The 15244-nt window shown below is 57.3% G+C and overlaps 1 protein-coding gene across 1 annotated transcript; it reads right to left on the reverse strand.

Annotated features, from left to right (window-relative positions):
- Nucleotides 1–83: 83 nt before the first annotated feature.
- On the reverse strand, nucleotides 84–15116 carry LOC119102423 (chaoptin-like). The gene is given in 11 exon segments (XM_037225790.1): nucleotides 84–145; nucleotides 2333–2409; nucleotides 3040–3208; nucleotides 5589–5790; nucleotides 9169–9337; nucleotides 10231–10359; nucleotides 10361–10378; nucleotides 12319–12397; nucleotides 12907–13726; nucleotides 13815–14629; nucleotides 15092–15116. Coding segments are annotated over 11 exon segments (2565 nt in total).
- Between the last annotated feature and the right edge of the window lie 128 nt (nucleotides 15117–15244).

A 15244-nucleotide genomic window follows, 5' to 3' on the forward strand; every position in this document is an offset into this window, starting at 1 on the left:
GGGACAGGACGCTGATTGGAGGGGAACAACTGGTCTGACCTGACCCCGTTCGAGCCGTCGGCGGTCGACCGCGACGCCGGCCTTCACAGTGTGCTGGAGGTGACATCTGAGCCGGAGCAGGCCTCTGCCGAGCACGCCAGAGGTCCTGCGGGGCCCGGCGGGGCCGGCGGTCGCGCCGGGCAGGGTACTCCCACCTCGCCGGGGACCATCGCGCCCGGCCGTACACTGGGCCCGCTGGGTACGGCGGTGGGCGCTGGCAGCGGCTCGAGCATATATTGCCATCGAGGCTCCAACAGAGAACAGCAATGCCCAGCCGCTCCGACCGAGCTCGCCCCCGCAGCCGCCGCCACTCACAACAACCGGTCTCACTCCGCACACTAATGATATGTTGAAGCAGGTCTGCCAGACGTCACACAGCCCCGACTGGCGCCGGACAGAGCCGGCCGCTCAGGCCCGGCGAGACCACCGCACGCGCCTCCCGTGACGTATAGGGTGCCGCGCACGCGACGGCCGAGGTGCGATCCTCCCCCCCCCCTCCCCTGCCCTCCCTCACGCCGCGTCCGTGACGTGCCGCCGCCGCTGAGGCAGGCGACTGCACGCAACTGTTGCGCCGCCGGCATCTCACCGTCTCACACAACAGGTCGGTTCAGATCCCCTCCCCTCCCCATCCCCCTCCAACGACTGGACAAGAGTGCGGCGTTCAACCGTGTTGCAAAGGTGTGGTAGCAGTCATCACTAGGGGCGGAGAAACGTTTTTGAATGTGGCGTGGGCTGGTAAGAAACCCAAAAGCGGGTGTGGAGAATCTACACCAATGACAAAGCGACACCAATGATAAATCCACGACAATCTCCAGACACACCTGTGCCTATTTTATGTGACTTACAATGCAACGTTTGCGTGAAACTATATAGCAATTTCTGCTAAACGGAGATGCATATCACTTGTAACTTAAGGTGTTGTGCAGGATGGCTTGCCCGCGAGTATTTTTTGGAGTTGATTGTTTAGTGGATCAGTAAGGTAAAAAAAACATGATGGAATAAAAGTAAATTATGTTGATATGCTCGCACGTTTTTTTTTTACAGTTTTTGACATGTTGCATGTTGTGAACCTATGTTAATTGAACAACTTAAGGTAATGACATGTTTGTAAGAAACAGGTGCACCTAGAGGCTGGTGGGGATGTTTCGCACCGATTTCCACGTTGGGATGAACTCCACAACTCCGCACTGCTGAGTAACCCCACCCATACGAAGTGCCGTCCCTAGACAACACAGAACATATGACTGTCGCGACGTCCACTTGTGGCTGCTGACGACCCAGTCTGGTTTGTTCAATGCGTGTTAGCGTACTGGTTTGTCTCGCATGTCGCTGCGCGCTGATGTTTTCCCGCACGTCACGAGGTGGTGATTGTTCGGCCGTCGTACCGGGCGAACACCGCGGATAACGCGAGAAAGGCGGCTGGACGGCATGTACGCGGGTACCAGGGGGAGATTCAGCAAAGTATTGTTTGTGCCGGTTGTTCCCAGACTACACAAATTTGATAGAAGCTTTGATTAGTCCAACGTGCTTACTTCTGCACCAAACAACGTGTTCACAGTCTGGTTCACCAAATAGATGTCATACATCATCCTGGTGAACATGAATGATCTAGATTAAGTCAAAGCCCTTTTTCTTATTCTGTTATTCCCAACAAAAGTCCCGCCTTCACTTTAGCAGTACGCGGTTTGGTTGCGCGGGGTCATACAAGAAGTTGTGCGGTGCGTTAAAGTTCCGACATCCGTAACTGATCATCCTCCAACAGCATAAAGCCCGACAGCGCTCAGCGCTGTTGACAAACTAGCCTCACTCGATGGTTGCCTGCCGCACGATCCAATTAATTCCAGACGCCTGTCAACCCCTAATGCCAGCCTTGCCAATCGATACGACCATCATCTGCTAAATGGCCCAACTTGAGCGCACGCCGCCGTCGCTAGACAGACGGTGCACCCCTGGCGCGCAACGGAGGAGGGCGTGGGTACGGCACAAGCTGAGGGCCGCGGCCCGACGATAACACAACATCCGCAAACAGGAGCAACGCAGCCTTATCAGTCTCCGCCACAGGCTGAGCAAACGAGAGCGCGACGGATAGTCGCCGGCGCCCGCCTTCAGGCCACCTACGTGACACCGAGTAGGCGCGCCCGCGACAGCAACAGGCGGACTTCGCAGGTCAGCAGGTGCGCTGCCGAGACCAGCAGGTGTGCTCCACAAGCCAGCAGGTGCGCCCCGAACCGCAGGTGCGCCGCGAGCGGCAGCAGCAGTGCCAGCAGCAGCGGCGCCCCGGCGGCGGGCCGGCCACCTCGGCCGACGGCGCCGATCCGACAGCGTAGGTCCTCTGCGCGCAGCTCCATGATCGGCGTCTCCGAGCCCGTCCTGAGGCCACACACGTCACGTGAGACTCGGCGGACGCAAAGAGGTCAAGTGGCAGCCACAGATAAAACAACGCGGCCACAGACAGGAACACGGCAGCTGTCGACGGCACACTGTGGTTACGGACAAGAACACGGCAGCTGTCGACGGCACACTGTGGCTACATACAGGAGCACGGCAGCTACCGACGGCACACTGTGGCCACATACAGGGACATGGCAGCTGTCAACGGCACACTGCACCTAAAGAAGAGAGCACTGCAGCTATATAATATACGGTGCACTGCAACCACAGACGGAACACGGCAGGTGCAGACGGAGCACATTCAGAGACGGAACACGGGAGCTCCGGAGCGGTGCAGCAGCTGTGAACGTGATGCGAAGAGCTGCGTCTGAGTTGTTCTTCCTCAGATGCGTGAAGGCATTTAGTGAAGCTCCATTAAACCAAATTTCGGCTGCACTAGGCTGTTGTGGCTTCCAAAGCCGCACGAGGTACGCGGGCGGCCACGGGACACAGCAGGCTCTGGCCCGTTCATGACCGGCCAGCGCGCGGCCCAGTTGGCCTGCCTCATGGGCCGTGACCGCTGAGTAGTGGGCCGCTCAGCCTGTCGTGACCTGACTCGGCCGGACTGACCTGAGGTCGGTGCAGGTGGCCTGCCGCACCACGTGGTGCACGTGCTGAGCGCTGCGGGGTACGGCTGTGTGGATGCGCAGGCTCTCGCGCACCCAGCGGCGCTGCCACTGGCCCAGCCAGGTCAGCGCGCAGTCGCACACCCAGCGGTTCTCGCCGAGCAGAATGCCACCTGGGGGGCGCGACAGAGGTCATGTCCGCCTCCGGCTGGAATATCAGGGCGAACACTGTGATCAGGGGACTGATGTCAGGCTGTCACCCGCTGGGTACAAATGACACAATTCAGCGCAAACGCTTCCGTTACGAATCACATCCGCTTAGTCCGTCATAACCTTGCTCCCCGACGGGCGCCCAGCGCCGAGAGCGCGAGCGCCAGACCCATTACATGAGCGGAGCATCCGCCGAGCTGGCGCGTGCCGAGATCAGACGGGCCGCTCGCCGGGCGACGGCTCGTTTCTGCCGCCCCAGGTTGGCCTCGTTAGGAGCACGTTCGTTTGCTGCAGTGGTGTGGGACGGTGCCTATTGACGGCGACAAAGAAATCGATGTGCCGACGCGGGCGTCTAATGGTCACAACCGGATGATAACAAGACGGCGCGTCTCCGGGAGGCTGGTGATGACTGCAGCTGGAGCGGCGGTCACACGCCTCCAGCTCCCCGCGGGGCAGCTGGGGTCTGCCTGCCGACCCCAGCACAGCAGCAAGAGCCTGCCTGCGGACCCAGCACAGCAGCAAGAGCCTGCCTGCCGACCTCAGCACAGCAGCTAGGGCCTGCCTGCCACCCCAAGCACGGCAGGTGGGGTCTGCCTGCCGACCTCAGCACGGCAGCTGGGGTCTGCCTGCCGACCCCAGCACGGCAGCTGGGGTCCGCCTGCCAACCTCACCTAGGCAGCTGGGGTCTGCCTGCTACTGCCGACCCGTTCGGTCCGTCGGTTGTAAGTGTGATTTAGGCCCGCTGTGCTTCGCTAGCTGACAACGCAGGCCGGAGATGAGACCGGGCATGCTCCAGACACGGGAGGGTGCCGGTCAGGCATACAATACATTCGCAGCGCACCAAAAATATTCTGTCCTCTGTGACGTCATGCAGAATCTCTGCAGGACATGTTCGTAGAAGCGACACATTTTCTGTTCGCATCTTCGTAACTGTGGCGACAAGAACTGCGCATGAAAAGACATCATGCTTTTATTTGTAGGTACTACAGCGCTGTAAACAAGGTAAATTGCAAATTATGTTGCTTGCAACTGGAACATGTAAACCGTCTTCGTATCACTGGTGGTCGGTCTTGGGCGCGCAAGCAACTTTGTTAAATTGAATCTGTTGCACCATTTATGACTTAATTTGATCAAGTTGCGGGAAAAGGTAAGGCGCGTCCCATGAAGAGTATACGTGACGTCATGTAGAAGCTTCATCGTCCAGATCTCTCCGAACACCAAAAGGCGCGGAATATACGAGTTATGACGTCATAAATTACGTTGACGGGATATATTTTTGTTGTCCGGGTGGCTGCGAATGCGTCGTTATTCTTTCATCACATCTTTAAATAGACCCAAAATATTATCAAATAGTTCTGCTGGTTTAAGTATTTCAAGCTCAATGTTAAAATGAAGCAAGCCTATTTTGCTTGTGTTAAGGCTCACTGGAGCATAGCGTGGGTGATGGTATATCTTGTATCCTTGATTTAAGGCATCGTTCCACATTTGTATGATATTTTGAACTGAAATAGTCACCTTGCAGATCATTCGGTGCGTCTCACAGTCCTGCCCTTCTTAAAACATAAACCCTTCCAGTTTCTGAACTACACACCCGCGAAGATGTGCCAACTATTTCGGGGTAATTATTTCAAGGTCAGCCTGACATCTACGAGACCACAATAACGTTGGTCAAATCCTGCCTTTCATTTGGACGTACGGCGGTCAAGGCCAAGAAAATATAATTATCGAGTCGCTCATAATAGGCGTTCGTGAGCACGATTTCCAGATAAAGCGGCCGTTAACTGGCTCTCAATCAATGCTGTGCAAGCTGCGACGATGTAATCAAACAATGTCGTATTAAGGGAGATATGTATTAAACGGAGAAATTGTATTGTCTAGAGCAGTCTTTTCCACTTAGAAATATACTAAAAGCCTTCAAGTGTGAAATATTCCCTTTATTGAATAGTAACCCACATCGCACAAAGACAGAGCACAAAACTCTTGGCTGATAATCTTTACCCATTGTCACGGTTACTTCATACAAAAACAACCTGAACCAGTGGCAGGCAATCTCATTTCAGCAGAAACAAGGAAGTAATTTCAACAAAAGGTAAAAAGCTAGAATTGGTTTATTCGGCCTTCACATTCACTTTGCTTGACTCAGATTAACTTTTCCTATTAGATCCAGTGATTCGATTCGTGATTCACGATCCTTTTCATCCGAAATAATCGACTCACTGGTGACTCGACGCAAAATGGCGTGAGTCATGGACGGTTAATTGATTTATCTTAAACCGGGCGCAAGTCTTACTGAAAGACTATCATACCATTTGGGACAGAACGTCGACATTTTCCCAGACTGACCTTTGACGGCCTTCGTGCCGACCTTCTCCCACTCGGAGCCGTTCGGGTAGAGCGTGCTCGGACCCATGTTGATGAGCCGGTTGCGGCGTAAGTCAAGCGTCAGTGTGGTCACGTGACGCAGGTCGCGCAACAGGTCGTCGGGCAGCTCGGAGATGGACGTGTCCCTCACCTGCAGCACCAGCTCGTGGCGGCCCCGGAAACCCTGCCAGCGACGAGCTGATCAGCGCCGACTCCGCCGGCTGGGCCTGACAGCGTGGCGGCGCTCGCAGCGCGCGGGCTCAGTCCGATGCTGCCCAGCAGTGGTGTTACGGGGCCTCAGTCTGATCAGGCGCAACAGCGGTGTGACGGGGCCTCAGTGTGATGAGGCCCAACAGCGGTGTGACGGGGCCTCAGTCTGATGGGGCCCAACAGTGGCGTGACGCGGCCTCAGTCTGATGGGCCCAACAGTGGCGTGACGCGACCTCAGTCTGATGAGGCCCAACGGTGGCGTGACGCGACCTCAGCCTGATGAGGCCCAACGGTGGCGTGACGCGGCCTCAGTCTGATGAGGCCCAACAGCGGTGTGACGCGACCTCAGTCTGATGAGGCCCAACAGTGGCGTGACGCGGCCTCAGTCTGATGAGGCCCAACGGTGGCGTGACGCGGCCTCAGTTTGATGAGGCCCAACGGCGGTGTGACGGGGCCTCAGTCTGGCGAGACCCAGCCGTGGTGCTGGTAATCGGACCGCGCTGAGTAACCTTTTCCGAAAATGCCAGCACTGCTCGCGCTGAGTGGTGGCGACTTTCCGTTGCTCTCGCATCACCGTTTGTCACCTGACCGCAGGTCTGTCAGCGGCGCCGGGGTTCAGGCAGCGCGGGGCAGCGGACGGGATCGGCGCCAGGGTACGGGCTGTGCAGGGAACGGGTGGAATCGGCGCCAGGGCCTGGGCTGAGCGGGGCAGCGGACGGGATCGGCTCCAGGGTTCGGGCTGAGCGGGGCAGCGGACGGGATCGGCTCCAGGGTACGGGCTGAGCGGGGCAGCGGACGGGATCAGCTCCAGGGTACGGGCTGAGCGGGGAACGGGCGGAATCGGCTCCAGGGTCCGGGCTGAGCGGGGCAGCGGACGGGATCGGCTCCAGGGTCCGGGCTGAGCGGGACAGCGGACGGGATCGGCTCCAGGGTCCGGGCTGAGCGGGGCAGCGGACGGGATCGGATCCAGGGTCCGGGCTGAGCGGGACAGCGGACGGGATCGGCTCCAGGGTCCGGGCTGAGCGAGGCAGCGGACGGGATCAGCTCCGGGATACGGGCTGAGCGGGGCAGCGGACGGGATCGGCTCCAGGGTCCGGGCTGAGCGGGGCAGCGGACGGGATCGGCTCCAGGGTACGGGCTGAGCGGGGCAGCGGACGGGATCGGCTCCAGGGTACGGGCTGAGCGGGGCAGCGGACGGGATCGGCTCCAGGGTCCGGGCTGTGCAGGGAACGGGCGGAATTGGCACTCAGCTGTAGTCAGCTTTAATTAGGAACGCAAGCACAGACAAGCGTGCAAGATTGCTGTAAATACAAACAACAATTAACGTTGATACACATGAATCCTTGCATACATGGGCATAGCGAAGGGGGCGGGTGCTTTTTGACCATGCCTTAGCCTCTGGAACTGACGGGGATTCCTGCAGGTGGTGAGGGAACTCTGTAGCCAAAGATCTCAGTTCCTTTTTGCTGGCTGAAGACGTCCGTGAGTGTTCTCAAATATGACAAAGGTTCCCGAGACATCAAAGCACGGCCATAAGCATAAAATGTCCCCGAAGAAATAGCTCCTAAGCGACGAACAGGGGATTACGCTTGACTGGAGGGGTCTTACATGACTCGATGTGAGTCCATTTTGGCGAATTCTTGGTTACGCCGCGACACACCAAGGAAGGAGGAGGAGGGCGCCTTTTCCCATAAATGGCTCCTCGCAGGAAGCTGAAAGTCAGCATAATGCGTTGTCACTGAGCTCTCTACCCTTGATAAAATCTTAGCGGCACCGCTGCGCCACAAATAGTGGAGTGAAAACGTTGTTTGTGGTTGAAAACGGTCATGTTCCTGCCAGTAAATTACAATACCAAACACGATGCATAAACAGAGCCATCGTGCCTGCTTTACTGCTCTTATAACCTGTAGTAGCCAAGGCAGTCTAAAATTACCGGACCTTATATTTAGGGGCACTGCCAAAACAGGGATCGCAGGATTGGGGGCGGCGGACCATGCACATATGGACGCAAGCAGCACTCGTGTTTCGAGTTAATATGTACAACTGTCCAAAATAAACCGAGACATAGTCTTATTCTCGAAATCGTGCTTACTCCATAAATGTTGGCATGGACCCCTGACAGCGTGAAGTTTATGAACGCTGCACGTACTTTTAAAGGCGCTTGAAAAATCGGGTCAGGAAATCCTGCTGGACGGACAGGCACCGGGTGGCATGTGTCAGGAAATCCTGGTGGACGGACAGGCACCGGGTGGCATGTGTCAGGAAATCCTGCTGGACGGGCAGGCACCGGGCGGCACGTGCCCGCTAAAACTTCGTAAACATCCAGCGAAGACGGAGGCTGGGGATCGTCGAGACGCCTCCCACCGGTGTGGGCCGTAAACGGAAGCTAACAGGTACCAGGCGTGGCTGGCCTGCTGTCAACTGTGTCAGAAACGGTATCATGTATGGCTGTGCTGGTATCAACGGTGACTGGCACGGTATGAGGTGTGGCTATCCTGCTATCAACTGCTCTGACATGGTGTCAGGTGTGGCTGTTCTCATATCAACTGTGTCTGGCACGGTATCAGGTGTGGCTGGCCCGGTATCAACTGTGCCTCACACGGCTTCAGTACTGGTTGACAATATCTGCTTCGCTGATGTGGTCAGCCGCAAACGACACGGCGTGAGCTGCGGCTGACAAGGCAGCGGATGTGGCTGGTTTGACGTCAGCTGGGGCTGGGTGACACTAAATCAGCTGCGGCTGGTGGTTGGTGAGCTGCGGCTGACAGGACAGCGGATGTGGCTGGTTTGACGTCAGCTGGGGCTGGGTGACACTAAATCAGCTGCGGCTGGTGGTTGGTGAGCTGCGGCTGACAGGGCAGCGGATGTGGCTGGTTTGACGTCAGCTGGGGCTGGGTGACACTAAATCAGCTGGGGCTGGGTGACACTAAATCAGCTGCGGCTGGTGGTTGGTGAGGTGCGGCTGACAGGGCAGCGGATGTGGCTGGTTTGACGTCAGCTGGGGCTGTGTAACACTAAATCAGCTGCGGCTGGTGGTTGGTGAGCTGCGGCTGACAGGGCAGCGGATGTGGCTGGTTTGATGTCAGCTGGGGCTGGGTGACACTAAATCAGCTGCGGCTGGTGGTTGGTGAGCTGCGGCTGACAGGGCAGCGGATGTGGCTGGTTTGACGTCAGCTGGGGCTGGGTGACACTAAATCAGCTGCGGCTGGTGGTTGATGAGCTGCGGCTGACAGGGCAGCGGATGTGGCTGGTTTGACGTCAGCTGGGGCTGTGTGACACTAAATCAGCTGCGGCTGGTGGTTGGTGAGCTGCGGCTGATGCGGTACGGGCCGCGGCGAGGCTGGTGGCTCACCTGGAACGCCTCGGGCTCGATCTGGCGCAGGTTGCGGCCAGTGAGGCGCAGTTCCTTCAGCCTCGGCCCAAAGCCTCCCCACAGCTGATCCTCCAGCTTCGGCTCCCGCACCTCCACGTGGAGTCGCCGGATGGACTGCAGGCTGTTCAGCACGCCGCCCAGTCGGAACCTGGCGATGACGGAGACCACTGTAGCGCACGGATGGCGAGCGATCACCTTATTAGGCCCTTAAGCCAACGCTCCGGGTGTTATGGCCAGCTATTAGCCGAAGTGAGCCGCGGCCGCTGGTGCGTCTCGACAATGCCGATGGCAAGTGGGGTAGGGTAATAAATATATACTAGCGAGCAGCATGCTATGGCGCAGAACTGTGTGTTTAAGTGTTATAAGCCTGTCATTGGTGCAGAAACGATCCCGATATATTCCATTGCCTAGATGAATATGTTGCATGCTTGGAATCTATCGATTGGGCTTACAAGCACATACCTCACTCAGCATTTCAGGGGAACGAGTGGTTTACTTTAGTCTCAACGCACATTGCATGAATCGCTCCAAAACTTCTAACACATGCAAAGCTTGAATATGACACATGTGGACCTCATCCGACCACGAGTCACATGGGCACCGCACTGGAGTGGCTGGCGCGCCCCCACTAGGTGGCTGATAGTATTGATTGTGGTCGAATGAAACCAGCACACCGCAGCGTATTGGGACGAAGTGACTAAATCAATCCGATAACAGCTTAGCACCACTTGCACAGGGATACGCACTGCAAATAAGCCACGAAGCACCCAAGTTAACGTCAACACAATTTTCTCAGCTAAGCGCACTCCACGTGGTTTGTAGCATTAGGTATGGGCAGGAAGCCATCGACCGGAGCTCGTAAACCACACTCCAGGAGTGATTTGTCGATAGCACGTGAGCAACTGAGTGATGTAGTGGGACTGGCGCTGGAGAGCGTCTAGCGCTGTCGGCCCCAGCCCGCGGCACGCTCAGCTGCCCCAAGGTCAGCGACCCCGGCCGCAGAGGTCACCGAGGTGACCGGCAACCGGCGGTGACGCTCACCTGTATTTCTCGATCTGCGGGCAGGTGGTGATATGCAGCACATCCAGTTCGCGCATGCGCAGCAGCGTGTCCGTGTCAAACCGCACCAGCTGGTACATTCTGCTCAGGTCCAACTCTCGCAGGTGGTCCAGGCCTCCGAACGACTCGCCTGGGGGTGCGGGATGCTATAGTACGCCGCCCGGGATGCGGGGTGCTACAGTACACCGCCGGGGGTGCGGGGTGCTGCAGTTCACGGCCTGGGGTACAGGGTGCTGCAATACACCGCCTGGGGGTGCCGGGTGCTACAATACACCGCCTAGGAGTGCGGGTGCCGCAGTACACTGCCTAGGAGTGCGGGGTGCTGCAGTACACCACCTAGGGGTAAGGGGTGCTGCAGTACACTGCCTGGAGGTACGGGGTGCTACAGTGCACCACCTAGGAGTGCGGGGTGCCGCAGTACACTGTCTGGGGTCGGGGGGTGATACAGTGCACCACCTAGGAGTGCGGGGTGCCGCAGTACACTGTCTGGGGTCACGGGGTGCTACAGTGCACCACCTAGGAGTACGGGGTGCCGCAGTACACTGTCTGGGGTTGCGGGGTGCTACAGTGCACCACCTAGGAGTGCGGGTGCCGCAGTACACTGTCTGGGGTCGCGGGGTGCTACAGTGCACCACCTAGGGGTGCGGGGTGCCGCAGTACACTGTCTGGGGTCGCGGGGCGCTACAGTGCACGACCTAGGAGTGCGGGGTGCCGCAGTACACTGTCTGGGGTCGCGGGGTGCTACAGTACACCAGCGGCCGCCAAATCCAATCAAGCCCAATGTCGTCCCAGCGGCAACAAGCACACATTTGTTAACAGCTCTCAGCCCGGCGCCGGTTGGCACAGCTCGGGGACTAACTATATACGGGCAGATAGCATTATAGATCGTCTGTTTTCAGTCACTACATGAAAATTATTCCCGAAGCTTTCAAACCGCGTGTGTAAAGAAAGGACTGACTAGCACATGGACACGTGGCGTCTGGTCTGCTGTTGCATTTCTGGAGATAACAGAGGAGACTGACGGCAGATATGTCTTCCGCAGTCCGTCGATTGATCGGTAGCGAACGATCAACGGCGAACGGAGCTAGTGCACTTCCAGCGGGGGATTTTTTGCAACCGCTCATTCGTGCAGCATGCGATTCACAGTAACAAGAAGAGCTACTGTTTGGAAATCGTGTGATGATAAATGCAAGCTCTTTGCATGCAAGATGTTGCGTTATACATGGCTTTCATGCAACGGCGCGCCGTCACCACATTTGACCTGTTCATTCAACAAGCCTTGGTAACATGAAATCTTAAAATTACGGGAAGTGCTTAACATGGGCGGAGACTGGGTTCAGATTCCCACGAAACAACGCATTGAAGTGAAGGCATGAGAATAACACCTGTTGGTCAATGCAGCCGTACTGGCAAGAGTGTGAGTCGATTGAAGCGATCGGGCACACGCCCTCGAACGCTAATCACAGAAACGGCCGCTTCCCATGCTGGCGGTTTTAAGGACTGCCATCAGATATGAGTCGCCAGAGCCGATACACGCGTGTAGAAAATGGATCGTCAGCGGTCCGTGTCAGTTCTCCCGAAATTAAACTTGAGTGCAGTATGCTGTAAGCCAATCGAGACAGGACGAAATATGACTATTGCAGAGGCTTCTAGTCCGGTTATCTGTGACCAACCTTCGTCTAAAACATTGGTGTTATCTAACGATTTCGTGGAAGTCACTGAAAATGTACACCAGCCTAAATTCGTCCAGATACGCCTTTTTGTCACCTGAAATTGCCAGGCTAGCCAAGTCCAGTCATGCAATTTTCAGCGGTTCTTTGTAGCTTGCGTGCCTAAGCTCTAAACATATTGCACCTTTGCCGCTGAACTCATGGCATACAAATATTCCAAAGCATTTAGCAGACATGTTTCTAAGGGTTTGCAGTAGCGCGAGCCGCATTCGGTCACGTTTAGGTTCATTTTCTGCGTAATCGTAACACGTCTGCTACCACTACTCGTCCCCTCCTCCATATTGATATCAGTGGCCATTCCGACTGGCAGGTATAGGCGAAGTATCGTGCCAACACTCACCATTGAGGATCTGGACCGGATTTTCTGAGATATCCAATGTGCGAAGCAGTGGTGTGTGCATCCATGTCTTGCTTGGAACCTGAATGGCGCAGAAGTAGACTGGTCAAGGTCCAGATTAGCACGTGAGCACAGATTCCATCAAGCCGGTGCATTGGTCGACTAGTGGTCGGCATTGGTCGACTAGTGGTCGCAGGCGTGAAAAATCGATCCGTCTGTTAATGGTCGCAGGTGCCGGAAACGTTGCAACTTTCTATTAGTGGCCGCTGGTGTTGAAACGTTACATCTGTCTGTTGGTGGCCGCAGGTGTCGAATGCGTCGCATTTGCGCATCAGTGGTCGAAGATGTAAACGTCTTTCGTTTCATATGTGCATGGAATGCTTTTTGCATGCACATCACCCATTTTACAATGGACTTTGGAGCCATTCATATCAGTCATCGTCCCAATCCCAGGTCTCTCATCGACAGATTAAGGACAGTATCTTTTGTAAAATGGTGCCATACAAAAACAATTTGTTATCCTACTACAGAGGCGGCATTGAAAACCACTCCGTCTCCAGCAGCATTCCAGGACAGGCCGCCATCACTCACCGTTGTGAACGCGTTCCGGCTGAGGTCCAGCACGCGCAGGTTCTTCAGCGTGGCGAAGGTGCCGAACGGGATGCGCGTCATGCCGTTTACCCGAGACGTTCAGCTGGACGAGGTTGGGCAGCGGCAGGTCGGGAGCTTGATCCAGACCGACAGCTGCTAGCTGCAGCTCCTGCAGCGGCTGCACGTAGTGGAACAACTCCTTGTAGTTGGTGCGCAGGGGGTTGAAGCTGAGGTCCAGGCTGAGCAGGCGCGGCAGGCTGAGGAACACCGTGTCGGGCAGCACGGCCAGCCGGTTGTGCGCCAGGCTGAGCCGGCTGAGGCGCGGCAGGCGGGCGAACATGATGCCATCGAGCTGCTCCAGCCGGTTGGCGGTGAGATCAAGCCGCGCCAGCGTGGGCCCGGCCGCCGCCAGCGCCGCCGCCGGCAGTGTGCGCAGTGCGTTGTGGCTGAGGTCGAGCGACTCGAGCGGCGCGCGGTGCAGCAGCTCCTGCGGCAGCACCGACAGACGGTTGTGCGCCAGCGTCAGGTGCCGCAGCGTCCACTGGTTGTGGAAGAGGCCGCCCGGCAGTCGGTCCGCCCGGTTGTCGCTCAGGTCCAGGATCTGCAGGTATGGGATCGAGTCGAACGCCTTGGGCCGTAGCAAGCTGATGCGGTTGCCGCGCAGCTTCAGCACCTGCAGGTTGTTCAGCTCGCCGAACGCGTTGTCGTCTAGGCGCTCGATCCGGTTGAAGCTGAGGTCGAGGTGCCGCAGGGACGGCCGGATCCCCTGCAGAAAGTTGGTCGGCACCTCTGGCAGACTGTTGTAGCTGAGGTCCAGCGTCTTGATATGCATGGGCGTGCCCGTGGGGTACGGGTACATGGCGTTGATCAGATTGCGGCTCAAGTTCAGCGTCAGTGGCACTACGTCATTCGTGACGTTGAAGAAGCACTTGAGCGAGAAGTCGCGCAGCTTGTTGTCCTGCAGGTCCAACTGGACGAGGCTGGGCAGGCCGCGGAACGCGTGCGCAGCCGAGCTCTGAGAGTCGGTTGGACGCGAGCATCACCACGATCAGCTTGGGCAGCCCGTTGAACGCGAGGTTCTCCACGGCAGTGATTTGGTTGCCAGTCAGCACCACCGTCTGCAGGCTCTCCAGCCCGCTGAAAGTCTGTCGCTCTAGCCTCGCCAGCCGGTTGTGCGACAGCCGCAAGTCCTGCAGCTGTTTGTGCACGTTACGGTGGAACAGCGCGGTGGGCAGCCGCCCCAGCCGATTCGCCTCCAGGTTGACGTATTCGAGCTCGGTCAGCCCGTACAGCGCCGTGTCGGCGATTTCTGCGAAGCCGTTGTTGTCGGCGGCGAGCCAGCGCAGCGCCGTCAGCGGCCGCACCAGCTCCCGCGGGAAGACGGCGCCCCTGACGGCGAAGCTCATCTCCAGGCTCATCAGCGAGCTGGCGAGGTCGACCAGCGATTCCGGTGAGAACCATCTGATGCTGTTGAAGGACAGGCTGAGCTCGCGAACGGCCGGCGCGCCGTGGAACAGCCGGTCCGGCAGCTCAGTCAGCAGGTTGTTGCGCAGCAGCAGCTGCTCGAGGTGGCCGGCCCAGCCCAGAAAGTCCTGGTCGCTGATGTTGCGGATCCGGTTGTGGGCGATGTCAAGAAGCAGCAGCTGGGAGCAGCCGCGCAGAGCCGCGGCCTGGTATCGTCTCCAGCTGGTTCCCAGCCAGACTGAGGCGACTCCAGCGAGGCCTCAAGACCATCCAGCGCGCCGGCCGGCACCTCTGTGATGGCGTTGTTGGCCAGGGTGAGGAAGCGCAGCTCCCTGAGGGACTGCAGCGCCGCCGGTACCTCCAGCAGCTGGTTGGCCTCCAGGTCCAACGAGATCAGGCTATGGCCAATCTGGTGGCGCAAAACGAGGTAGATCTGAGAGTTCCGCTCCCATAAAACATGAAGCACAGAACATTTTTCAATGTGATCTGAACGGTATTGCGCCTACCCGCAAAGATAATGAAAACGACGACAGTATGAAAAAGGGCGGCCCGTATCTCTTCTCCGACGGGCTACTCTAATTCTGAATAATATGCCAGGCATGCGCAATCCCTAACACCTGAAACATCACTGAACCTGTGCTGTATAGGTGAGCTGAAGTGTACGTAAACAAGGCGCAACGATAAGATTAGAAGCAAGTAAGATGAGGCAGGGTGTAAATACTATGCTGCCACATGATGACGATCATTTGCACCTGCAGTATGGGTCACTGCTGGTGGATCACATTGCTACAGACGGAATTTTCGCGGAGGTCTGTGTCATTTGAGCCCGACCGGGCGCAGGCAGCGGCCGCGGAAAGACGCCTGTACGCCAGGG

This window comes from Pollicipes pollicipes, unplaced genomic scaffold (assembly GCF_011947565.3).
Source record: "Pollicipes pollicipes isolate AB1234 unplaced genomic scaffold, Ppol_2.1 Scaffold_5724;HRSCAF=6776_pilon_pilon_pilon, whole genome shotgun sequence".
Lineage (NCBI taxonomy): Eukaryota > Metazoa > Arthropoda > Thecostraca > Pollicipedomorpha > Pollicipedidae > Pollicipes > Pollicipes pollicipes.